This window comes from Mustela nigripes, chromosome 16 (assembly GCF_022355385.1).
Source record: "Mustela nigripes isolate SB6536 chromosome 16, MUSNIG.SB6536, whole genome shotgun sequence".
NCBI classification, from domain to species: Eukaryota; Metazoa; Chordata; class Mammalia; order Carnivora; family Mustelidae; genus Mustela; species Mustela nigripes.
The window spans coordinates 22,514,720-22,539,719 of NC_081572.1; the positions used below are offsets into that span (position 1 = coordinate 22,514,720).

The 25,000-nt window shown below is 58.3% G+C and overlaps 1 protein-coding gene across 5 annotated transcripts; it reads right to left on the reverse strand.

Annotated features, from left to right (window-relative positions):
* Positions 1-803: 803 nt before the first annotated feature.
* Positions 804-21,161, reverse strand: MLLT6 (MLLT6, PHD finger containing). Of its 5 annotated transcripts, none has more exons than XM_059379873.1 (20): positions 20,839-21,161; positions 19,556-19,635; positions 19,039-19,093; positions 18,696-18,805; positions 17,712-17,815; positions 17,398-17,491; positions 14,778-14,936; positions 13,715-13,813; positions 11,141-11,369; positions 10,013-10,627; positions 9,383-9,570; positions 9,040-9,148; positions 7,776-7,842; positions 7,432-7,577; positions 6,722-6,919; positions 6,528-6,616; positions 5,065-5,414; positions 4,538-4,628; positions 3,000-3,347; positions 804-2,447 (listed from the first exon to the last, which is right to left on the reverse strand). In XM_059379873.1, exons 1-20 carry the CDS (start codon positions 20,945-20,947, stop codon positions 2,406-2,408), a joined length of 3,282 nt encoding a protein of 1,093 aa, XP_059235856.1. In that variant the 5' UTR covers positions 20,948-21,161; the 3' UTR covers positions 804-2,405. The 5 variants fall into 5 exon arrangements, with proteins under 5 accessions (XP_059235856.1, XP_059235858.1, XP_059235855.1 ...); XM_059379875.1 differs by having other exon boundaries at positions 11,231-11,369; positions 14,778-14,939; XM_059379872.1 differs by having other exon boundaries at positions 14,778-14,939.
* Positions 21,162-25,000: the final 3,839 nt, after the last annotated feature.

Consider the following 25,000-nt stretch of genomic DNA (forward strand, 5'->3'; position numbering starts at 1 on the left):
CAGAGGCTGGGAAAGGAGGGTGAGGTTGGTAATGCCATTCCCCCTGCACTGGGATCCTGAAGATCTCTAGAACTTTCCTATTATAAAGCTCTCTCTGAAGAAGGAAATGCACAGCCTCACTCATGCCCCACCCCCGCCCCAATTGAGGGACAGCAGCAACCCATAGCCAGCCTGGGTCCCTTCTTCGAACCTCACCTGCCTGCACCCCAGCCTGGGGAAAGCTGGAAAAACATAGGCTCTTGGAGATGAGAACCCCAGGCTCTGGGATGCTGGGAGGGAAGGAGGGGGGAGGTCTTGGTTCCAGTGCACTAAATTCTAGGGACCTCTCTCTCTCTGCCACAGCAGCCTCGGAGCTGACCGGCTTCTCTCAGCATCCAAAACAGAAGTTGATTTAGGCTCTTAATGGGACAGCCTTGGGCAAGGGTGTGAGTGTGAATGAGCGGCTCTTCTAAGAACCTCTGAAGGTAATTTTTTTCAGTGGTTTGGGGGCAGGGAATTAGCTTAATAGATGAAGATGAGTAAGATGCTGAGTCCTACCATTTCTAATTGATATTTAGCATTAATAAAAAGTGAGTATTACTGAGGTCATCACAACTGCCTTCCCCCCACCCCCAAGCCCTTGCAAGTGCCTAAGAAATTGCCTTGGAAAGATTCCCGCCCACCCCCTCCTTTATCAGCTCCCTAACATCTTACAAAGTATTATCAACAGGAATATTAATATTATTTTCAGTATCAGAAAAAAACCAGTTGAGCAGCACAGGCAAAAATATATCTGCACTACGTTTCTGTCGTTGCCAAAAATATACACATCTTCTTTTCTTTATTTAAAAAAAAAAAAAAAACCAACAATAACAAAAACCCAAACAGAAACACACACAAAAAATCCACACATGCAAAGACTGACGAGGCATGAGCATCAGGGAAAGCTGGCAACGCCTTCTCCCGGCTCCAACCCCAGTGCAACTGAAACAGGCTTCATCCTCGCCCCTCTCCTGGCTGCCCTGCCCGCCCTTCCACCTTTGCCATCAAAGGCTCTGGGCAGGTGGGGGCTCTTTAAGGTGAGAATTGCCCCCTCCACCCCGGGGGAAATAGCTGGTGGGTGGGGACAGTTGTCAGGTCAGCTGAAGGCTCCCCTGGTTGGTGGGGGGGTAGGGGGTGGGGTGCGGGGAAGCAAGCTGGCTAATTCTGGGAGGGAGGTTTTCACCAAAGAAGTGGCACTTTACACCCCCCCTTTGCCCCATGCCCCCCAGATCCCTGGGACTCCCCCTGGGCCAGGGAAGCAGGGCTAACTCTCAGTGGGAGAAAGGGAGCTCTGAGGGGGCAGTGAAACCATGTGGAGGTCTGGGGGAGGAAAGGCAGGACATTACCCTGATTCAAAGCCCCCAGCCCCCAGTTACTCTCCAATCCTGGAGTACTGTTCTGGTTTTTGCTAACCATTCACAGCCCAGAAAGGGACCAAAGTTGGTGAGGTGGGGAGGGTGCAAACAAAAGCTGGGAACCCCCCTTCTGGTGCTGCCTCATCTGAGCACTGCTCCTATCCCTGCCCTCGGCTGCCCCAGGTCCAGGGGGAGTCAGACAGACAGACAGACAGACACACACACAGACACACATGCACACACGCACAGGCACACACGCTCTCTGAGTCAGGCAGCTCCATCTTCCCACCCTCCGCACTCCTAAATCCAATAGTGCAAACAAGGGGCAGGGCACCAAGGGGGCTGGGCCGTGCCCCCCTGCCCTCCCCCATCCTGTCGGAGGGGGGGCAGGGGGGGCTCCCGAGAGGTGGGGAAGCATGGGCTGAGTTTGGTGCCATCCTGCCCCTTCCTCAGCTCCCTCATCTGCGGGGCATTCACAAGCTCAGCCTGTAACCCTCGCTGGGGGGCAGGGGCAGGGGAGCGGGGAGATACAGTCCAAGAGATCTCTTCCGCCCTCTGCCCAAGTTGGGGAGAAACTGCAGGTAAAGCAGGGCCACCCTTTCTTTTGTAAGGGATTTCCACGGGTGGGCAGGCCCAGGGCCTGTCCCCCCACCTCTCCCCACTCAAGTGCTGATCCATTTTATGTGGGGGGGGTCCAACCAAACCCCCACTTATGCCATGGCCCATGTGGTTCTTGGAGGACCTCAAAACATTGCTGAGAGTGGGGGCTCCTAGGTGGACTTGGAGCCTGTCCTCCCTCTGAGCCCCTCACAAAGGGGTTGGGGGGAGGGAGAGGGGGCCAGTGGTGGGGGCATCCCTCTCCGGCTCAGTCCTTGGCACCAGGAGCACCCCACACTCCCCAGGCCTCAGCACGATCTCTGAGCTGGGGCTCTCCAGTGTCTGGGTGCAGGTGCCCGCTCCAGGCTAGGTAGGACCCCTCAGGCCAAGATCTGCCCCCTCCATTTGGGGGTCAGGAGGGGCTGGGTGGATTTAGCCTTTTTCCTGGTTGGCTGAGGTTCCTTTGTCAGCGGTCTGGAAAGAGAGGAAGGGAGGCTGGGGCTTTAGGAGGTGTCTGGTTCTAACACCCGGTTGGGATCAGCTGCCAGGGGCAAGGCCACTGCTGAAGGGTATAGCAATGGAGCCCCGCTGAAGCCCCTGCCCTGGGGTCTTGGGCTAGGGGTGTGTGTGTGTGTGTGTGTGTGTGTGTTTGAGGGGGGCGGTGAGGGCAAGGTGCCCTGTGCAAGCTGAGCAAGGCCGGCTCCCTGGGCAACGACTTTATGCCCTCAGAGGAAGTGGGGGGTGGGGCTTTCCCCAAAAGGCCCACCCAGAGCATCAGCTTCTTCTAACTGGTCCACTCAGAGAGGAAACAGACTTCTCTAACTGGTCTTCCCAGAGGAGCCCTTTTGCTGTTAGCCCACACTGGGAGTTTATCTCTGGCAGAGCAAGCAGAGGCCCTGGGGCCTGGGGTAGGGTGCCTGGCTGACGTTGGGGTTGCTTCCTTCCTCCTTAGGATGCTTCCCTCCCTGCCCAACCTGGAAGAGAAGGCAGACAGGACAGCCCAGGGTGGGGGTGGGGGCTACTCACCCCTCCTTTGGGGCCACTGCCGTCCGCCCCCGCCAGGCTGAGGAAGGGGTTGGTCTGGGCCGTGAGGACTGGAGGTCCGCCTGCTGCTGCTACTGCTGCAGCAGCCGCCGCTGCGGCCATGAGACTCGTATTGCCCAGTGAGGGAGCCACCAGGGCCCCGGCAGGCAGCAGCGGGGGGGCGGATGCTGCGGGCAGCAGGCCAGGGGTACCCGCGGACAGCAGCGGGGTGGAGCTTCCTGCCAGCAGGCTGGCCATGGGCAGCTGGGAGCCCCCGGCCATCTGCAGCCTCTGCAGCTCCCGCTTCTGCTGGATCTGCTGGATCATCTGGTAGACAACGGTCTGGTGTTCCTGCAAGGGGGCCAGACGGCTCAGGGGCCAGTGGTCCCCACAGCCAGCATGCCCTGCTCGGCCCGGGGCCCCAGCCCATCCCACTGGAGCCCTGAAGGAAGAGGCCTGGGGGACAGTCACGGTCCTGTCTCCAATTCCCCACTTGGGGCCTCAGTCTCCCCATGTGGATAAGAAAGGGGTACTTGGGTGGCTCGGGGTTAAGCCTCTGCCTTTGGCTTAGGTCATGATCTCAGGGTCCTGGGATCAATCCCCCATCAGGCTCTCTGCTCAGCAGGGAGCCTGCTTCCCCCTCTCTCTCTGCCTGCCTCTCTGCCTACTTGTGATCTTTCTCTCTGTGTCAAATAAATAAATAAAATCTTAAAAAAAAAAAAAGAAAGAAAGAAAGAAAGAAAGCAGTTGTGGCCCTTAGTGTCAGTCAACCCTGGTTGACAGGGCACTCCTGGCCCGATTGCAGGGAGGACCTCTGCCAGCCCTGGCCCCACCCCCTGGCTGCATCAGTTCCTCCGTTGCTATGACAACCACAAATGCCCCCAGGGGTGGTATGACCCCAAGTTGAGAGACAACTCGGCTGGGTCAATAGTATTCAATTCCCCCTCTTTCTGTTTTGTTGCTTTTAAGATTCATTTATTTTTGCTTTGAACAGGCAAGGCATTGTCAGTGTTCCAAACACCAACAAAATGATTTCAAGCTTTACCTTAAGAAATCTTGCTCCTACCCCAGTTCCCATCTGGCCCCTGTAGGTAACCAACTGAATTGGTTTCTTGTGTTTCTTTTTAGGGAGACGATGATGTTTTCTGTGTTTTCCAATTCCCTCCTTTCAAAAAGGTAGAACTCCTTTTCTCCAAGAGGAAATCTTCACAGAACCCAACATACAGCACAGACCCAAAAGGGGCTGCTCTGGGTGAGGGGGTGTCCACTTGCTCGGCCACAGACCCTGCAGCTCCCCTTGAAGATCCTTGGGGCTGGGACTGAAAACACCCGGAACTGGGGACTCACCACCCTCCAGACCATCTCACTAGGCGGTGAGCATCCCTTCTGCAATGCCTGGGCCTGAGAGCAACCCTGATCCTCTCCACGCCCCCGGCTCCAACAAGTCCTGTGGGGGGTCCAGCCTCAGGTGGCCCTCCCTCCCTTCTGAGCTGGACCCTGGCCCCCCAGGAGCTGGAGCTGCCAGGAAGGGAGGGCATTACCGGAGTCAGCTGCGGGGAGGCCAGGAGCTGCTGGAGCTGCTGGAGCTGCTGCTCTTGCTGCTGCAGGAGATGCCTCTGCTGCTCCGTGAGGCTGAGGCAGGGCGACAAGACACAGACCATGGGAAGAGGCAGGGAAACATTCCTCCCCCCACCCTGGCCCCTCCCAAGTTCCCAGACTCCCTGGTCCCAGGAGGAGAAAGAGGGCTATGCGGTTTTAGGGCAGGACTATGGAGAAACAGAGCAAGCTCAGAGACCACCCGAAAGGAGACAAGTTCGATGGAAGAACTTTCCCAGAAGGGAAATCAAGACTGGGGGTGCAAGAAAGAAAGGATTTTGTCCCAGGAGAGCACACCCAGAGGGCACTCACATCTCACATGTAGGGAGTACCTGGGGCCAAGAGGTGACTAGATTCTACACCCTGTAAGACTGGAGAACATTCTTCCTTTTGGGGGGACTGCGGGTGTTGGGGGGAGCCCCTCCCAGAGCCAGCCTCCCCATCCCCTTCCCCAGGCTGAGCTCTCCCTCACCTGTTCAGACAACCCGGCAGCTGCAGTGCGGGGGCCCCGCCAGCCTGGCTCAAGCCTGCAGGGTTGGGGGCGGCAGCCCCATTCAACCCCCCCAGGAGCCCATTGAGGGGCAGGGCCCCGCTGCCCGCCAGCCCCCCCAACAGCCCCTCAGCCATAGGCATGGCCCCCAGCCCCGCCGCCCCCGGTGCCCGGCCCAGCCCGTTCTGTGGCTGGGGCGGGAGCGGGGCAGGGGCCCCAGGCAGGGCCAGGGGCAGAGTGGCAGGGCTCTGCTGGAGCAGGGGCAGCGGTGGGGGCGTGCTGTGGAAGGACAGCGACGAGCTGCTGCGGCTGGGGCAGCCTGAGTGTGGGTCCTGGGGAGGGAGGGGGAAGGGAGGGGTCAGAGGGGCAGGGGGCCAGCGTGACCTTTCTGGCCCCCGGCCCAGCACCCACCAGCATCTTTACAGAGCCCGGCCACCCCCACCTCACTCAGGCAGAGCTACCCAGGAGGGAGAAGCAAGGCCCAGGGATAAAGGCTAAGAATCCAAATGGTCTTCATAAATCACATTTACAGATCACTTCCTGGGGGCCCAGCACCCCTCGCACTCCTTGTTAATCACCAACAGGAATGGTGGTGGTGGCCAGCTAGTGGACTAGACCCAGGCTGTACCGCTTGCCCCGAACTATCTAGTCCCAAATTTGAATAAAGACACTGATTCTTAAACAGGCTAAGTAACTCTGCAGACAGGAGAAGAGCAAGCAGCTGGAGGGGAAAGCTCAGGTTCAGATTCTGTGTCCACAGTTCACTGGCTTCTGGGTCTTACTTTACTCACTCATAACATGGGGGGAATAGTGGTACCTATTCCATAAGCTCATTGGAGGACTAAACAAACCGATGCTTTGAAAGTGTCAGTGCAGGACACAATCTCGAAGGGCAAGTGTGCAATTAATGCTCATCAGTGCAACGATTATTTTTGCTCAAGTATAAGCCACGTTGTTTGTTTGATTTCAACAGTAACCACGACCTCACAACAGACTGCTCCCTAGTAACACCGTCAATCACAGTGCGGTTACTAGGTGCCGTTTGGTGTAATAAACCCTTCCCAAACACTTCTCAAAGTGGCCTTCTCTAACCATCCCCTAACTCCAGAAGAATCCCACCCCCATCCTGCCTCACAAATTATCCTGACCTCAAATTATTTCCATTTCCACACTTTCCCTGATTTGTAACGATTATTTTCTCGGATGGCTAGTCTAGCTTCAGGAGCAGGCCGTTTTGCTCACTGATTGCTTGGCCAATGCCCGGCATTAAGTAGACACCTATAATTATCATTTAATAAAAGAAGGAATGAACCGGTCAACCAATTGCTCAGCCAATCACTTCACTGCCCAGCCTCCACTCGCTGCAGGGTGAAGATGAGACCTGGAGGCCCTGGCGCTTCCCTTCCTGCCCCTCCCTTGTCCACCCTCCCCACCGCGGCGCCCACCTCGGAAGACGTGGACAGAGAGTTGTCCAGGCCAAGACTGTTCTTCCCCGGGGGGCTCTTGCTGGTGCTTAAGGAATCGCTGCTGCCGGCTGCGGAGGGGATCAGGGAAGGAGGTCAAGGGCTGGAATCGGGGCCCTGTAGTGGCACCGCCCGGCAGAGGCTCCCACTCCCTGACTGGGCGGCAGTCCCCTTACCTTGGGGAGGCAGGCCATAGGGCCCAGGGACTGGGCCGTTGGCTGCAGGCAGGGCGGCAGGGAGGGCGGGGAAGGGCACAGAAAGCTGCACGTTGAGAATCTGCAGCCGCTCCTTCTTGGCTGTCAGGCTCAGGATCTGTTCCTGAAGCCGCTGGTTTTCCTTCTGCAGCGCGTGCAGGGCCTTCAGCATCTCCACGACTGCGGAGATAGGGTGAGAGCGCCTGAGCCACGCAGGCCTGGAGAGGCGGGGCGAGGGCAGTGGGCGGGGCGAGAGAGCCGGAGGCGGGGCCTGGAGGGCGGGGCCTGGCGGAGGAAATCAGACTCTGACCTAAAAGAGAAGGCGCCTGCTAGCCAGACTCAGGTGAGCTGGGAGAGGCGGGACCCCGGGGAGGCAGAGGTGTGAGGACTAGGGGCGGGGCCTGAGGCTGGGGGGTGGAGGCTCTGACTGGAAGCGCCGAGGCGGGAGGAAGTTGGAGCTCAATAATATAAGGGCCAGGAGGCCGCGGAGGCCGAAAGCGGGGTGCACAAGTGGCGGGTCCAAGAGCCCGGCCTAGCAGAGGTTAGAGGTAAGGCTTGGGGTAGCCAAGAGTTGAAGCTGGGGCGAGGCCAAGGGACGGAACCTTAAAGAAGTTTGGGGACCTCGGAGAGAAAGGTGACCGAGTCTGGGGGTCCTGGGGCACATCTCCCAGCCCGGCCCCACCCCTCCTCACTGTTGACACCGGCCTCGCCGTCGCCCTGCTTCTCCAACAGCTGCTCCATATTAGTCGTTCCGGGGGCCGCTGGGTCTAACTGGCCACCCCCACAGGGTGCAGAAGCTGTCTGGTCAAAGAGTGCGGGGAGGCTGCTGATGGGGGACCTGGAGTCGGGAGAAAAAATCGGGCTCAGGCTTACCTCCCGTCCCCATTCCTGTGTCCCTCCTCCCCCCTTAGGGGTTCCAGTCGTCCCCTCTTGGACCCCACCCTCTCCTGGCGCCCGACTCTCCGTCCCCTCCTCCCCTAAAGTCCCTCCAGCCCCGCTCCCTGCCCCTCCCCCAAGCCGCTGCCCCCTCCCTCACATGGAAGACAGACTCTCCTGGGGGGAGGTCCCCCGACACCGGAAGCTGCAGTCCTCCAGGTCTGGCTCTTGGAAGGAGAAGGGGAGCAGGGATCAGCGGGGAAGGGGTGCCGTCGGCCTCACGGTCCCCGCCTGGGAAGTGGGTGCAGGATCTGGGACCTCATCGCAGACCCCTTTCCCTCAGGAACTCCCCCAACCCCAGACTGGCAGTTCTAGCTTGGAAGGCGCTGGGAGCCCGGGCTTGGAAACCTGGCCCCTTGGGAGGCACAGCCATGGGAGGGGTCTGGTCTCTTTCCATTTCTCTAGTCAGAAGGGCGGCCGCTGCCTGGCTTCTTTCAGAACCACCTCCCAATCTCTTTCCTGGACGATTCAGGGTTATAGAGATTCAGGGTCTAGACAGTTCTCGGTTGAATGTGGATCTGATACTTGCTATGTGACCTGGGCTGGAAACTAAATCTCACTAAAATGAATGTTAGGAGGATTACAAACAAGGTAATAAATGTGGACTGTCAGCTGTCCTGCAACCTGCCCTTATTGACTGCAGCTTTTGTAATTAGTCCTGTGCAATTTCTCATACTCATAAACTCACGAGTTAGACTGCAAAACCTTGTTGAGCCACAGAATTCCAATTTGGGTTTTGGAAAAGATAGTCACCCTGAGCTGTCAGGTCATTAACTTTGGAGTCGGATTCCGCCCCTTTAAGGAGGTTTACCTGAACAGGCGGCCAGGGCGTGAGCCCCGCCCCCTAACCGGCCAGGTGGTGTCTCTGCACCAATCAGCTCTCTGGGGCTGGGTTGGCTCTCTAGGGAGGGGGAGGGGCGCCTGTGATCCTCCCCCTTAACTCCGAAATACCCGAAATACCCGGAGCGCAGGTGTCCTAGCTGGTGCACCGAAAGGCCCCATTCTGAGGACTAAGAGGCCAGCCGGGAACTATGCAAGTGACCAGAGAACTGGGCTTGGAGTGAGGACCAGAATTTGAGCCGTGGTTCTCAACTGCTTTGAGCAGATCATTAAGCCTTTTTCTTCTGTGAGATGGAGCCGTAGTAATTCTGTGCGTCCTGTCCTGTCCTCTCCACGATTTTTTTTTTTTAACGTGAAAGTGTACCCTGGCTTGTTATGCGTGGATTTTTTTTTACCCCAGGGCGGGAAATGGCCAGAGGGAGGGGGCAGCCAGAAAACCCTCCCATCTTTCTGGGGTGACATGCAGGTGATGGGTGCCCCTCAGGTCTTTGGGAAGAAAGGGAAATGGGTTCAGAGACACGTACCTGTGTGGCTGCTCTCGGCCTGGGTGAGGAGGGGGTTAACGGCACCCATGGGGGTTCCAAAGATGTGGGTAGAAGGGAGGCTAAAGGTAGAGCCAGCCAGAGAAAACACCTGAGGGAAAGGAGGGATAGTCCAGCCTGGTGGTTATTCTGGGATCTAGGGCACAACCATGTGTACACAGAGGGGGAGGGATCAGATGTGCTGGGGAGGACAGGGCCATAGAGAGGGTGATATTCTGGTGGCCACCAAGCCTAATCTCTCAGTCTCTCCCATGGATAGCTGGCATCCCCAGCAGTCTGTCCCCCACCTGCCCAGGGATGGAGGAGCCCAAGGGTAAGGCCTCACCTGAGTGGTGGAGATAGAAGCAGAGGAGGAGGGGAGGGTGCTGGTGAATGGGGAACGGCTGAGGCGGGGCAGGGCCGAGGTCCCTGGGGGCCCCAGCAGGCTGGAAGAGAGGGGGGTGCTGCAGACAGCACGCAGCATTCCACTACTGCCACCATGGGAGATGGGGTCCTTATTACTGGTGTAGATGCCTACAGGCACAAGAAGGACACACAGGGATGCTTAGTTACCATTTCCCCCAGAACGCTCTCTCAGTCAGGTGGCTGGGGCAGCCCCTCCCCAGAGAGAATGCTCCCCTGGATCAGTCTAACCCTCTTAGCTGCAAAGATGTCACCTCTTGCCTGTGTGTGACATCTGTTTGACATGCCTGTTTATTAGACTGCCCTGCCCAGGCCAGGAGGATTCCAGGCTTTTCTAATAGGTGAGTCCTCCTATTGGCAGTCTACTCCAATCTCTCCCACTACAACCCCGTAGAAGATGGGTATCATGGAGTGTATTAGAGGGGACTAGTTCTTCCATCCTTTATCTCTGTCCTTTGGAGCAGTTTCTATCACATTTCCTTCGGATTGCATGCTTATGCCTCTGTTCCCTCACTAGACTGGCTGGGGCCTGAGATGCCCAAGGGTCACTAACCTGCCCCTAGCAGGGGGGACTCCAGGCTCAGGCTGGGAAGGCTTCCTGAAGGCCCAAAGGTGCGGGAGGCCAGACCCCCCAGGCCAGAGCTGACCAGGGAACCTCCAGAGAAGGGTGAGGCAGCAGTGGCCGTAAAGCCAGCCAGCTGGGTATTGGGCAGGGAGGGGGCAGCTGGGCCCCCAGTCCCCTCCTTGTTCCGGCTGCCCTTGGGACGACCTGGTCCATGTCGGCTCCTCTTGCTAGCCTTGTGCTTCTTCTCCTTCAGGCCTGTCTCAGGGGTGTCCTCAGCAGGCACGGGGGCGGCACTCAGTGTGGGCATCCGCTTGTGGGTGCCTGCTGAGGCCCCGGACCCGGAGACATGGGGAGACTTGTAGTCTCCAGGGGATGGGGCCCGGGTGCGGCCTGAGCTGGAGGTGGTGGTGGAGAAGCGCATGATGGGCCCGAAGCCAGAGAAGACCACCTTCTGCTCAAAGAGATCAGCCTTGGGGGGCTCGGGGGCTGAGGGAGAGGGGGGTGCTGAAGGGGTAGGGGCTGCAGGCTTGGAGTACTTGTCCTCCTCTGGCTGCTCCAGCTTGGGAAACGTCGAGAAGTCAGGGGAGCTCTGCAGGGACGAGACTGCACAGAGGGGGAAATGGAATTACAGCTGGGCCCCAGATCTGCGCCCCCCCCCTACCTCCCCGCCCTCGCAATTGCAGTAGCTGGAGAGAGCTCTGGTCGGGGGCTGGGGAAGACTGGGTTCCTGTCCCAGCTCTGCCACTGCCTCTATGTCTTAGGATGAACGTCTCCCCCGCCCACACAGCTTTCCCATGTGTGATAAAGGGGAAAGAGAACTCCTGCCCAGCTGACCTCACGGGACTGTAGAGATTACAGGAGCTATCATTAGCGTTAGTACTTTAACAATGGCCTCTCAAGGCCCAAGTGCAGGGGACAGGCCAATACTGTCAGGGCAGTGGAGGGGTGGGGCCTGAGAGGGAGGGGCTGGAGAGGCATCGCTTGGTGGGGAGCCCCCATCTTTAACCAATTTAAGAAGCAAATGAGATGCAAAGCAGTGTGCAGAGGCTCTGGCTGGAGAAGCTCTGGGCCAAAGGCTGTCCCGCCCCCAGTTTCCTCCAGGATGCCCACACTCACCTGCAGGCTGGAAGGGCCCCCCAGAGGAGGAGGAAGAGGAGGAGGAGGAGGAGGAGGAGGAGGAGGAGGCCGAGGTGAAACTGCTCACACCTTTCCCACTGCTCAGTTTCTTCCCCTTGTGACTCAGGCTATGGCTGGAAGACTTTTTCCCCTTTGAGTCCCTGCTGCTCTCAGAGGTCTCCTGAGTGCTGGCCTCATGGTGGGAGGACGAGGAAGCTGAGGAGGGGACCTGAGGGAAGGAGGAGAGGGGAAGGCTCAAGGCCAGCTGTCTGGGCTCACTCTGACCTGGCCGTGTGGCAGATGCAAACGGGGCTGTCTCTGCTACAAACAGAGTCCAAGTTTGCTTAGGGAAGGACCTGTGGGTGGGGACCCCAGATCAGGGAGGTGGGTGTGAGGAGAGGGGAGTCTGTCTGTCCTTCACCTGAGGCAGAGGGGAGTGAAAACAGTCCCTGAGCCCGTACACGTGTGCCCATCTGTCCAGTCATCCACCTAAGAAACGCTCAGTGGGCCCCAGAAGCCCAGATGTGCTGACCATGACATGCACAGGGGAGAGGCACCACTGCCTGGCCCCATCCTCGAGCCCCCCAGTCACCACTCCTTCACCTGAAACCCCCTCCCCTGGCCACTCTGGGCTCTTCAGCAGTGCCAAGCCTCTGTCAGGACAGTCTCTCCTTACTCTTCCTGGGAAACTTCTCGTCCTTCCAAATCCAGCTTGGAAGTCTGTGAGGCCTTAACCCACGAGGCCACCTAAATCCCTGGGACAAACCTGGTCGCTCTGTCCTCTTAGATCCAGAGCACCATGTCCTCACAGAGGCCATGTCCACAGTTGCCACACTGCCTTGAAATACCAGTCCCCACATCTGAGGCCTCCAGGGAGCCCCAGAGGGCAGCATGGGCTCTGGGGTCAGGCAGAGCAGGCAGGCAGCCTGGGGGGCTCTACCATCCACGGCTGTGCTATGCTGTGTGGCCTCTCAGCCTTGCTGAGCTTCAGGGTCCTTAGAGGACCAACAAGGCCTCTTTGGAATGGCACGAGAAGCACAGGGCCAGATACAGAGTAAGGGGTCAACCAAGTCAGGTTTGGCAGCCGCTGTGAATATACTGCCGAGACCGTGGCCTATGTGAAAGTATGGGCCTTCAGGCCAGACTGCCCGTGTTCAAATCTCCGCTCCCCCACCTACCTACGAGCTGTGTACTTCTAAGGTAGGTTATTTAACCTCTCTGTGCCTGGGCTTCTGCGTTTACTAGACTAGGTTAATATAATACCTAATTCAATGGATTATTTTAAGGATGAAATGAGCTAATCCCCACAGAACCCTTCCATCTTCCTGTTCGAGAAGGGACCCTGGCATGTGGTGAGGGAGAGAGTGAGGGCTTTGTGGTACCACCAGGGACAGCGCCCTTCCTCTCAGAGAAGACCAGGTACTCTGTAACCGGATAAAAGCTAGAGGAAGGTTGGATCAGGGGACAAGAATCACCCTGTACTGCCCTTCCCTGGGCAAAGTCCTGGTCTCTGTCTTCCTCTTTGTTCTTTTCAACAGCTGGAGTTCTGAAGGGAGCCAGATGTGGTTCTGAAAGCAAGGGAGGAAAGGGCCAAGGGGGAGGGGTAGCTGAAATGCAGGGGTGGGTGGAGGGGGATGGGTAGAAGTCTCCTACATGTCCAAGGGGACACCTGGCCGCTAGGAACTCCCATATCTCCAGCCCTATTTCCACCTGCCTGCAGGCCCCAGGGAAAGGTCAGAGGGCATGAATGACAAGCTTTTCCAGGTGAGCCCTGGGAAGCAGGCCTGAAGAGGGTTACTGGGATGGTTGCCACAACATCACCCTGGAAACCCAATACCCGAGCCTCCTGCGAAGATGATGCCCAGAGCTCTGCCTGCCTCCGAAGGCAGTGGAGGTGAGTGGGGTGGCAACAGGAAGAAGCAGTTTTTCCAGGCCCCCATGCTCCTTCTGTAAGGGGGTGGGGAGGCAGGCTGGCAGGAGGGGAAGGCAGGGGCCCGCTCTGGCTTGGATTAGCAGCTCCCTGGCCTGGGGGAGGGCCTGCCGGTTGCTCCTCCAGATGTTGCCCATTTCTGGAGACAGGCCTGACATAGCAGGCCTGGGAAGGATGGGATGAGTGGGGGTTTCAGGGTGCTGTTTGTGGGCCTGCCCCATGCCACCACGGCATTTGCTTGGAAAACAGGGTCGTTTCCCAAGGGGCAGATGTGGGGGGCAGAGGTGGGAGCTAATCTCTGGGGCAATGAACCCCAGAACTTGGAGAACCAGCCTGAGTGCTATACCCATGGACAAGAGCCTGGTGCCGAGGCTCTCTGTCTGGACAGAGGCAGATGGAAACATCTGGCAGCCAGCAGGCAGGGCAGCAGCACCTCCCCACCCTAACCCTCCTGGTTGGTCAGTGATTGGTGGATCTGAGGAGCACAGGGTAGAAGCAGGGAGTGGAGGGCGGGGTAGGGAACACAGGCACAGTGACCTGAAGCTGCTGGGGGGCACCCAGAGTTCCTGGCTCACTCTGACCCCTCAGGATTTGCCTCCCTCCCCTGCCTTACCCGCACCCCCCCAAGGTGTGGGCAGCAGTACCTTGTCAGCAGTGGGGACCACAGGCGGGGCAAGGATGCTGGGGGGTGACTCAGGCCGCTTCTTGTGCTTCTGTTTAAGGCGTTCTTTGTCCTTTCGACTCTGGGGAGGAAGAAGTGACCAGGACTGGATAGTGAGGGACAGTCTGGGTGAGGCTACACATGCTGCAAGCATGCAGGGGGTAGGCCCCTCTCAGGGAGGGGCTTTGTGGGCATCCCCCCCCAACTCCCGTGAAGAGACTGGGGGACTTAGGCTGGACAAGAATGGTTTGGGCAGGGCGCTCTGGGAGCCAACAGCCCCTCCCCCTCCTCCACATGGCTCACTAAAAATAGCCTGTCCCATTAGCACTCCAGGGACACAGAGTACCACACGCAGGAGCCCACACCTGCGAGGGTGTCCACCTGGGACGTGGAGCTGTGTGTGGAGCTGGGCTGAGAACCAGGCACACAGGGGTGTATGGCATGAGGGATGCAGACAATTAGGTTGCTGCGTGGCTAGACAGTGGGGGTGTCTCCAAATGTGCAGGGCCCTGTGTCGAGGGCTTGGGAGACGTCATGTCATGAGGAGGACTCAGAGGAACCTATCTCCAAGAGCTCCAGGGAAGCCAGACCCTCATCTTACCCTCCCTGATCCTCATGTGTCACTTCCTCAATCCCCTGCTGGCCCTTAATGGCCTCAGAGGAAGGATGGGGCAGGCCCCAAGGCCTCAGGGGCACCTTGTGGTGGTTTCTTGAGTTATGTGTTGGGGTGTCTGGGTGGCTCAGTCAGTTGAATGTCTGCCTTTGGCTCAGGTCATGATCCCAGGATCCTGGGATGGAGCCCCGCATCCCCAGCTCCCTGCTCAGTGGGGGGCCTGCTTCTCCCTCTCCCTGCTGCTTGTGCTTTCTCTCAATCTCTCTCTCAAATAAATAAGTAAAATCTTAAGGAAGGAAGAAAAAGAGAAAGAAATGAAGGAAAGAAGGAAGGAAGAAAGAAAGGAAGGAATGGAAGGAAGAAAGAAAGAAAGAGAGAAAGAGTTCTGTGTTTGTGGGTGTGGGCAGGAGAAGGAAAGGGAGAAGGCACTTACCTTCTTCTGGCCCCTTTCATGGTGGGAAGGGTGCTTTTCCTGCTGAGTGGATGGAGAGGCTGACCGGCTTCTCCGGCCAGCAATAAAGCCACTGCCACCGCCCCCTGTGCCCCCTCCTCCTCCTGTTCCTCCGCCTCCCCCGCCGGTATGCCGGGATGTCTTCTGGGGAAAGAAGAGAGAAGAACTGCCAAACCATCCTTTCGCTAGGTTCAGAAAGAATTCCTGAGGGGTGCCTGGGTGGCTCAGTGGGTTAAAGCCTCTGCCTTCGGCTCAGGCCATGATCCCAGAGTCCTGGGATCAAGCCCCACATCGGGCTCTCTGCTCAGCGGAGAGCCTGCTTCCCCTGTCTCTCTCTGCTTGCCTCTCTGCCTACTTGTGATCTCTGTCTGTCAAATAAATGAATAAAATCTTTAAAAAAAAAAAAAAGAAAGAAAGAAAGAAAGGATTCCTGAAAGTCAAATGATCCTGGGGGCCAGGCCCTCCCACCCTGCTTGTCACTAAAAGGACCTTGTGTCTTCAGTGATGCTCTGCCTGGCAGAAGGCATCCTCTAGTCTTAAATCCTGGAGTTTCCCCGGTTGGCTTATCCAATGCACAGATTCAGCAACTGAGGCCCAGAAAAGCTAGAGGCATCTTGGCCCTAGCAAGGAACCACTGAAGGTAGGACAAAGGCCTCCTGGTCCATCTCAGGCAGCCTGAGCCACAGCCCAGTTCCACCTTTCAGTGGGGTAGAGGCTACATGGGGGACCCCTGAGCAGGCCCTGCTCCCCTGTACTCCACCTCATTCTCCCCTCCAGATACTTCCTTCCAGCCATTCTCTCTTGATCCTGGCCCTCCCCCTCTATCAAACCCACAGTGGGTCCTTCTGTCCCAAAGGACCTGATGCCCTTAAGTGGAGGAAAGTAAACATGCATGACAGCAAAACCACAAATGATCCTTGTTCTGCCTCTCCTCCCAGCTAGGGCCTTCCCCCTCCTTCCTTTCACTGCTGAGGACTGCTCCCTGCCTGGTAGCTTCACCTGTCCCAGACTTGCAGGTATCCCCTCTGAGGTCACCCACTGCCTCCCAGTTGCCACATCCAAGGACTAATTTCAAGCCCCATCCAAGCCAGTTGCTCCCCAGTGGTGGGTACTGCTCCTACCTTGCCAAGCACAAGACTCTCCCCTTCATGGTCCCCCTCACACCTTGCCCCACCGAATCCTGGTGGGCATCTGAGGATTCCAGCCCATCCTTCTCTCCTTAGGGCTGCCACCACCACCCCGCCTGGGGAGCTGACAGCCGCCAAACCTGAACATCCCCACGAGGCCCCTCCTGTTAGCCCCACAAAGCTCCCTACCTTGTCCTAAATTGTCATCAAACCCTGAAACCAAGGTGACCATATAATTTATGATCCAAACCAGGACACGTTTGAAAACAAAAGGGGGAACTATTAATAATTACACCAGGGTGACAGGTTCGAACTGGAACTATCCAGGGCAGAACAGGACATAGGCCACCCCTACAGAAGCCCACTGTACCCGCCTGTTCATAGCAGGCCGAGGTGCCCGAGCACTGAGAGCCCGGATGCTCTGTCCCACCCTTAAATCCTCCTTCTCAGCCACCCCCACATGCAGGCCTGTCTACCTAGAAACCGTTCAAGAGTCCAACCTTATCCCTCCAGCAACCCCCCGCCCCCTCGCAGCTGTCTCCCAGCCGCCAGCCTCTGCGCTTCGGATCTAGCCTCACAGTGCCTGCCAGGGTAATCTTCCTAAAAAACAAATCTGATCAGGTTACCCTCTTGCTTACAAGCCTGTGGCCTGGCAGGGTGAGGTCCAAGCTGCATTCCCAGTCAGGCTGCAGCCTCCCTCTCCAGGATAGCCCAGAGTTTCCAGAGCAGGTGGGTCTCCCCACAACCATGGAGTAGAACCCCTCCTCCAGCCTCTCCTGGGGCCCCAGAAGCCTAGGCCCTGCTTTGGCCCTGCCTGAGTATTCTGGTCATCTCCTGCCTCATTCTCCCTGAGCACCCTGTTCTGTTCCCAAGTTCTTTTTCACCTCAGGACTTGGCCCATGCCAGTCCCTCTACGTAGGACTTATTTCTTTCTGTCTTTGCTTGGCACGTCCCCAAGGAGCTTTCAGATCAAATTGTGTGTTCTGAATCCCACCACCAGCTGTGGGATAAGTTACAGGACCTCGTACAAGACCTCGGGAGGTCTTCGTTTACTATCTGTAACATGGAAAATACAGTATACCCAGTTCTTAGGGTTGCGGGGAGGACACCATAAACCGACACACATAAAGAGCTTCCTACAGAGGCCAGAGCACAGTCATCCCCACAAATGTTGGCTCTTAAGGCTTCCACTTCTACTCCACTTAAATGCTGCCTCTTCCTTGAAGCCTCCCAGACTCTGACAGGCAGGGTCTGAGCTCTGTCTTCTGGAATGGACCGCCTGACTCAGCCCTCATTCACCTCCCATGGGCTCTACTTCAACCCATTCCTTAACCAGTAGCAAAGCTCCTCATGGCAGGGCCTGGGCTCCGTCCATCTCTGTCCTCCCAGCACCCGGCTCCAGCCTGGCCCAGAGCCTGTGCCCTCTCGAAAGCAGGACTGACTGACCCTCTCACGGCCCGGTGGACAAGACTCACCATTTTGCTGAAATGGTATTTGCAATAGCCACAGTACTTGACGTTGTCCACCTCCAGCACTTCCTCCTCACACAGCAGGCCTGCCATTTGGGCGCTAAGCGAAAGAGTCAGCCTGAGAAGCGTGTGGCCGCAGACCAGAGCGGGCCACCTTCTTCCCACCCTCCCGGACTGCGGCTAGCAGGAGGCCAAGACCGTCCAAGGGAATCGCTGCCATCACCACCAACGAGACAGCTGTCCATGGCAGAACTCCGAGGGCCAACTGGCAGGGGATCCCAGGGAACCCTGGAGGGAGCGGGGACAGGCAGGGGTCTCACCAGGTGACATGGAAAGCTTGCCGACATCCGTGGCGGTTACAGGTCATGCAGGCTCCCGAGGCCGCCTTGCTCTCTCGGCCCTGCTCCTCACAGATGTAGCATGTCTGCGGGACATGGTACAGTCGTCCCCTCCTCCCTCATACCCGAGGGATCTTTGGCCTTCTCAGCTCTGTCCTCTCCCCAGGATCCTAGGCCAGTGCTATCCAATCAAAGCTTCTGCGGTGATGGAAATTTTCCATACTGCGCTGTCCAGTACAGTAGCCATAAACCACACGGGCTACTGAACACCTGAAATGTGGCTCTTGTGACCGAGGAACTAAACTTTAAATCGTATTTCATTGTAATTAATGCACGCAGCTGCGTGGAGCTGGTAGCTACAAGGCAGGACAGCAGTCTTTGGAAGGTGAGCCCTATAATGCTGAGGACTCTGTCTGCCTTACTCACAGTCAGCTTCTTCCCACCACTGGGCCTTTGCTCATGCTGTTCCTTCTCCCTGGATCCAGAAGCCCCCCTTTTTGTACCTTGTTTCTTTTCTTCACAGCACTGACCACAAACTGCATTTATTTTATTTGCCTGTTTACTGGCATTTACAGTCTTCCCACACAAAAGTATGCATTCCACGGAGCAGGGAGCACATCTGTTTTGATAAGTGACCCCATGTGCCTGGTACCTCAGCCCAGGCCTGGCACACAGTAGGCATTCCATACAACACGTTCAGTGAATGAGTAGGTGACAGGCTTGCTCAGGTCCATGACCTGGCATTACTACTGCCATGGGGCACGCTCAACCACACAAGTTCCAGAGCACAGGCGTGTGTCTGGCAGTGGAAAGCACTGACCCACCTCTTGAGTCCCCCTTTGGCTGGACAGACTCCAATTACACTAGTGGAGAGAAAGCTGGAGGGACCCCAGGACTGCTGGCTGGGGGTGGGGTGGGGCGGGGGCTGGGGCGGGGGCTGGTACAGGCCAGGCTGGGCCCACTGACCTTGTTGAAGCGGTCATGAGGCACGTACTGCAGCACGATGGGCTCCATGGTGAGCACATTGGCGAACTGCACCTCCGGGATGTAGAGGGCACACACCACGTGGGCCCAGCCTGGGGCAGTGGGGGGCCGGCCTGAGACCCTGGCACCTCACCGCCCCACACAGCACACAGCCCCCCCCCCCCAACAGCCTTCCCATCAGATTCTAGTGCCAGCAAGGGAAGGAAAACCCAACCTCCAGCCCCACCCTGGCCACCCTATAATAGTCCACTCCTCCTTCCCAGATCCCACTCGGGGGCCCTGCTGACCTCGACCAATGAGCTCTTGGGCTCAGGGCCCCCCTCACCTCCATTATCAGTCCTCTTCAATGCCCCGTCTTTGTGTGGGCACAACTCACACCTCTGCCAAAGCAAGGAGGCACAGGGATTTTGGGGGGGCTTTCCAAGAGGGGATGGGGGATCTGCTGAGCTGGGCCCCTCCTGAACACATTCACAGGGCCCCAGGATGAAGTGAGCAGTTATGGGGGATGTGTGGGGGCATCACTCACGGGTTGGCCGTGAGTGATAATTGTCAGAGATGAGTGATGGGGACACGAGGTTCATTATAGTATTCCCTCTACTTCTGTACATTTTGAAAACTCTCCATAATAAAAAGTTCAAACAACAAACAAAATAAAAGGCCCAGTGCTGGGGGTTGGGGAGGAGTAAAGGATCAGCTGAGGGAGAGAGGGGTTGGTGAGAGATGTACAGGAAACAGGAAGTCCTGTGTGACAGTCCCACCCTAGCCTCCACCTCTCTGAGTCCCCGAGTTCAACTGGGAGGAGATGCTCAGGTGTACAGGACCAGGGAGGGAGTCAGACTCACCACCCTGGCTGCTCGCTCCTGAGATTCACATTTCCGGCAGAACCAGGGTCCCGTTGGCACCTGGACGATGCCATAGCAAGCTGGGGGTGGAAAAATCATCAAGGAAATCTGTCAGCAGCGGCTCCTCTCAGAGCAAGCGGGGGAGGGGGTGACTCCAAAGGAGAGGGGAGCTGTTCCCGTTTGGAGTTGCTCACTAGACAGCAAGATCACAAGGAATGCCTAACAGCACATGGCCAGCCTTTGACCACACAACCAAGTAGTCCAAACCGGGATAAGAAGTCTGAGTACTTGACCTTAAAGTTCTAGAAGACCCCCGCCCCCACCCCATGCTCTTTCTGGACCTGTTCCCCAAAGCCTGCCTGGAAACTGTTCTCATCATCAGGGATAGAGGAAACCAGAGGGACAACATTTACTATAGTCAAACACGTTTTGTTGTTATGGGGGGGGGGGGGGCATTTCTTAAAGGGCCAGTCAGGGAAGAGGTGGGGAAGAAGGGGGTCCAGGGACCACATCTCAAGCCTCTGACTATAATAGGTACAGGTCAAAAGTCAAGGCTGGAGGGCAGGTGCAGTGCAGGTAACCAATAGGAGAACGGTGGGAAGCCCGGACAGCCATAGCATTAAGGGTTGTCCCAGGAAGGGGTTAGGGGGAAGCTGGCTGAGCCAGACAGGCGGGAGATGCCAGCCTGCGCCCTCGGCAAGACTCCTCAAGGAGTTAACTCCCGAACCATGTGCTGTTGGGGGAAACTCCAAACCTCCCTCTTCTCTATTCCCGGCCCCCTGCACAACCTCTCTCCTATCCGCAGCTCTTCCCGGAGGATTTTAGGAGTCCCCTCTCCCCTGGGACCCTTCTCCTCCCTTCCCAATTCCGCTCCTCCCAGTATCCGGAAGCGGGAGGGGGGGATGACCCCCCCTTGACCTCTCCCTCCGGGAGCTGGGACCAAAATAACCGAGCGGGAGGGGACACCTCGCAGGTAAACATTCCCCCAGCAGCCCCGACACCGGCCGTGTGGGGCGCGGAGAGTGCACTCACTGCCCCCTAGTCTGTCCCCAAACTCCCTCAACTTGGGGTGGGGGGCGCGGGACTGGAACAATAGGCAAGAAAACAATGCCTGACCCGGTCCTCCAGGACCGGGCGGGGGGAGCCCCCCGACGCCTCCCTTCCCTTCAGGTGGGGTGGGGGAGGGGCGCCCGAGCCCCGGGAGGTCTCCGGAGGGCGCGGCCCGGGGCTCCCCGCGCGCGCCGCCCCCGGGGTCCCGCCGCCCCCCGCGGGCCACCCCGTACCTTGGTGGACAGCCACGCTGCACGCGTGCCCATCACAGTAGACCAGCGGGTTCTCGGCCCAGCCCCTCTCGTCCGAACATACGCAGCAGCCTCCTACCATCTCCTTCATACTCCCATGAGCTCCCTCCGGGGCTGGGGCGGGGGGCCGGCCGGCGGGGGTCGGGGGTCAGGGGGGGAGGGAGGGAGCGGGGGGCCGCGCGCCTCCTCGCTCCCTCCTCCTCCTCCTCCGCCGCCGCCGCTTCTTTTCTTTGCCTCCTCCTTCCTCCTCCTCGGCGTCCTCCTCCTCCTCCTCCTCGCTCGCTCTGTCTGGCCGCCCCCCCCCCCCCGCCCCCCCCCCCCCCCCCCCCCCCCCCGCCAACAATGAGACCAGTGCGCCGGGCTCGCCCCCTCCGCGCCGCGCGCCCAGCTACCAGGGCCGCCCGGCCGCCTCACAGCCCGGGCCCGGCGGGGGAGGCGCCGAGTGGCACATCGCGGGCGCCCGCCCGCCCCGCGCCCGCCCCGCGCCGCCCGCTCACGCGCCGCCCCCCCGGCCCCCCTGCCCGGCCGCGGCAGCCATGGCCGCGCGCCTCCGCTCGCTCCCGGCCCGCCCGCCGCCAGCCGCCGGGTAAAGTCTTAGGTTCAGGGAACAAAGCCTGGCTTGGTAGGGAGCTTTTCGCTCTCTCGCTCCGCGCGTATTTTCCCTCTTTCTTTTTCTTTCGGTGGCCCTCGGTTGTTACTCCTGAGCTCTCCTTCCGCTTGCCCTTCCGTCTCGGCCCCGGTTCTCCAATTCTCCATCCCCTCTGCCCAGGTCTTCTCTACTCTTCAACTCCGAAGAAACTCCCAAGAGGTGGAAATCAGAGGAAGGGGCGCTAGAACGATCGAGAACTACGTGGGCCGCTCGCCCTTCCGTGTCTGGGGGGTGCTGTTTGGGTGGTCGCTCGTGGGCTCTGTCTTCAGAGGCCCCTCTGGACGGTAGACACTCTCCCATGCAGACATTTGTTCATTACGCAAATATTTATTGAATGCTTACTATGGGCAGCTGCTGGGATAGAGCAGTGAACAAAACAGGTATTGATTCCTGCCCTCAGGGAGCTTCCGATCCAGCTTATAGACTCAGGAGGGCGTGCAAAGGGACTGGGACCCTTTAAAGGCACACGGAAGCACCCACAGACACAAAATGACCCCCAGCCTCATCCAGCCACACCACCTGACTCTCCCAGAGAGACATAAACCCCAGGTCCGGCCCCCGCAGGCACGCTTAGAGACCCACGCCAGTTAGAGACCCACGTTTACGGAAGTGTCCGCAAACAACCCAGTTACACTTGACCTCTAGGCACGTACTTAACCACAGAACATACACTCACACACAGCTCCCCGAAAGGACTAAAGCCCCTGAAATTGGGTCTGGGAAGAAGTGAGGGGCGTCAGCCCGATGGCTTTATCCCAAGACCTGAGTGGGCCAGGGGGACGCAATCTGACCCCTCCTTCCTGAAGGGGGGCGGACGCCCTCAGGGACCAAAGGTCACACTCCCTCTGCGGGAGGTGGGGTGGCGGAGGGGAGAAGACAGCCCTGAGGGCTTCAGCGACACTTCAAAGACCTCGCGCCCGGGAACGCTTCCTGCGGGGGAGGGGCCCAGGGAGAGGAGAGGGGAAGACCGGCAGGGGGACTTGAGGGTGGGAGGAGGCTGCCCCCCCTTCTGCGCGCTGCCCCCCTGGCCGACTCTTCCGCCGGGACCGCCTCCTTTTCACCAGCACCTGTTCAACCGGAACATCAAGGGGCCGGGACCCGCCGCCACCCCTCCCTTCGCGTCTATTTAGTACCTTTCATCCGGGAAGGAGGGGGGTGAATCCCCGCCCAGGAGTGGGGGGGAGTTGGACTGGGGAGAACTTGTCCTTGACCTGGTCTTTGGCGTCAGGGATTTACTCCCTAATCCCAGCGACACTGGCTTTGGGGAGGTCGGGGAAGCTAAACTCCGGACTGCAGCCCTCCACCTCCCCTCGCTCCTGCAAGGGACCAGAGAATCCCGGAGGGCTGCCAGGACGTAGAAGCTCTGTCTAAACGGGCGCGGCGGGGAGGAGGCCTGTCTCTGCGGCTTCCGTGACGGGGGGAGGGGTCCGAGAGCTAGAGATTTGTCGGAGCGGGCCAGAGGACCGCGATCCTTGCGAGGACTGCCAAGTGCCGGTATCTTGGTCGGCTTTGTGAACTTCGCTCATACGAAAAGTTAAGAAACAGAAGAGAAGTGTCACTTAGGAGTTTTTAACGAATTATTTTTCCTGACAAGAATAAAACTTCAAGAAAATCAAACGCAAAAAATGTCAGCCCTAACCATGCACCAGTTTCGGAATATTTGAATATTTGCTTTCGGGACCGACCGCGGCCGAAGTGGCCGAAGTTTCGGGTTTCGCAAGATGAGGGTCACTCGAAGGCCCATCGGTCCCTGCATCCAGGGGTGGGCAACGTGGGGCGGCCGAGCCTTTGTCTCCGGTTCTCATCCCATGCGGGTGACCGCCCGAAGATTGTGAGGTGAACGCGCGATGATACTTGTGCGTTTAGTAAGTGTATTAGGAACTGTTTCGTTTAATCCTTCCCATAACCCTTTGGGATGGGTGTTAATATTCCGTTTTATAAACAAATTAGGTGAGGTTCTGGCGGATGAAGTGACTTGCCCGAAGTCACACAGCCTTGAAAACGGCAGAGCAGGGACTTGAACCCACTCTGTCCTCCGCTAGGGCTCGGGTTCCGCCACCACGCATTGGTCAAATGCCTGTGTTGATGTCCGCCCATCACAAACGCTCCCTTCTGAGGTCTGGAGAAACCCGGTTCCGCGCGGGTTGGGCTGGATTCGCGGCGGGCACTCCGAGTGCTGAACTGTAAAGCTTATTCCCGGTCTTCCAATATTTCCCTGAGAACCTACTATGTGCTTATGCACCCCCCCCCCCCAAAAAAAAAGCAAGAGCGGGACTCAGCCAACAAGTGGTTCAAGTCCGTCTTGCTCTCCTTGGAGTAACTGTGCACTGATTTGGGGGTGTCACACTGATCTGGGCTGTGCAGTTTTCAGCGACTGTCTTCACCTCTCAGGCTCAGCTTGTCCTTCCTATATGGGACGTTAACTCCCTCTGGCAAGTGTCATAGTGAAAATCTAACGAAAATCCTTTTGGAAAGCGCTAAGGCACACAGTAGGCACTCAATCCCTGCTCTCTCGCTCTCCGCCCACCCCTCTCTGCATGCCAGGGCAGCGCGTTCCCGCTCCCGCTTCCCGCCTCCAGCATCCTCGCCCGACTCGCGCGTCCCGCGGCTAAGGGACTGGGGCAGAGAGGACCAAACAGAAAATTATTTCCGCCCGCTCGGCCCGCCCCGCCCCGCCCCGCCCCGCCCGTCCCCGGAGCCAGAAGGGGATTGTGGGGCCGCCGCGGCCGCCGCCGGAGCCGAGCGGGGCGGAAGCGCGCGTCGCGCTGCTGCTCGGGCCCGACCGCGCCGGCCCCCGCACCTCCCGGCCAGGGACCGCGGGCTGTGGTCGGGGCGGTCCCGGGGCCCGAGGCGGCTGCCGCCGCGCGCGTTTCCACGAAGCCTGGCTCTCTGGTTCCCAGAACCGAGCGGGGGAGGCTGAAGAGTGTTGAGGTTTCGCTTCTGCTAGCCCGCCGGGCGCTTGGTTTCGCGGGTCCCGGGGGCTGGGGGCGCGCCCTCCGGATTAGAAAGCCCCGGGCTCCGGGAAGGAACTGCGCCGGCGCCCGCGGGTTTGCATTGGGTTTGCGTCTCGCTTTCCCTCCCGAAAGCAAAGCTTCTGACCTTGGGGCGTTCAGAGAGGTTAAGTTACTTTCTCGAGGTAACCCAGTCTGTAAGAGGCTTCAGGTGGTTTCCTGCCGGGTAGGAGAGCCTGGCGAGGCCGAATAGAAGGAGAAAGGCTGGGGCCAGAGAGACGTGGGTTCAAGACTCCGCCTAGCCACTTACTGGCTTTGACCATCGGTTAGTAATTACTACTCCGCGACCCTCAATACCCCCATCTCAGAATGTGATCGCTACTTCCAACCTTATGGCTGATGTCAACAGTGACACTGTCAAGTGTGGGGCATAGGGAAGGGTGTTTTCCCCGTCAAAGGTTATGTCCCTGCGGTGGTCTCTCCAGCAGGCCTGCCTGGGGTGCGAGGGCGGGTGTACAGGTTCTTTCCTAAGTCAGACATCCTG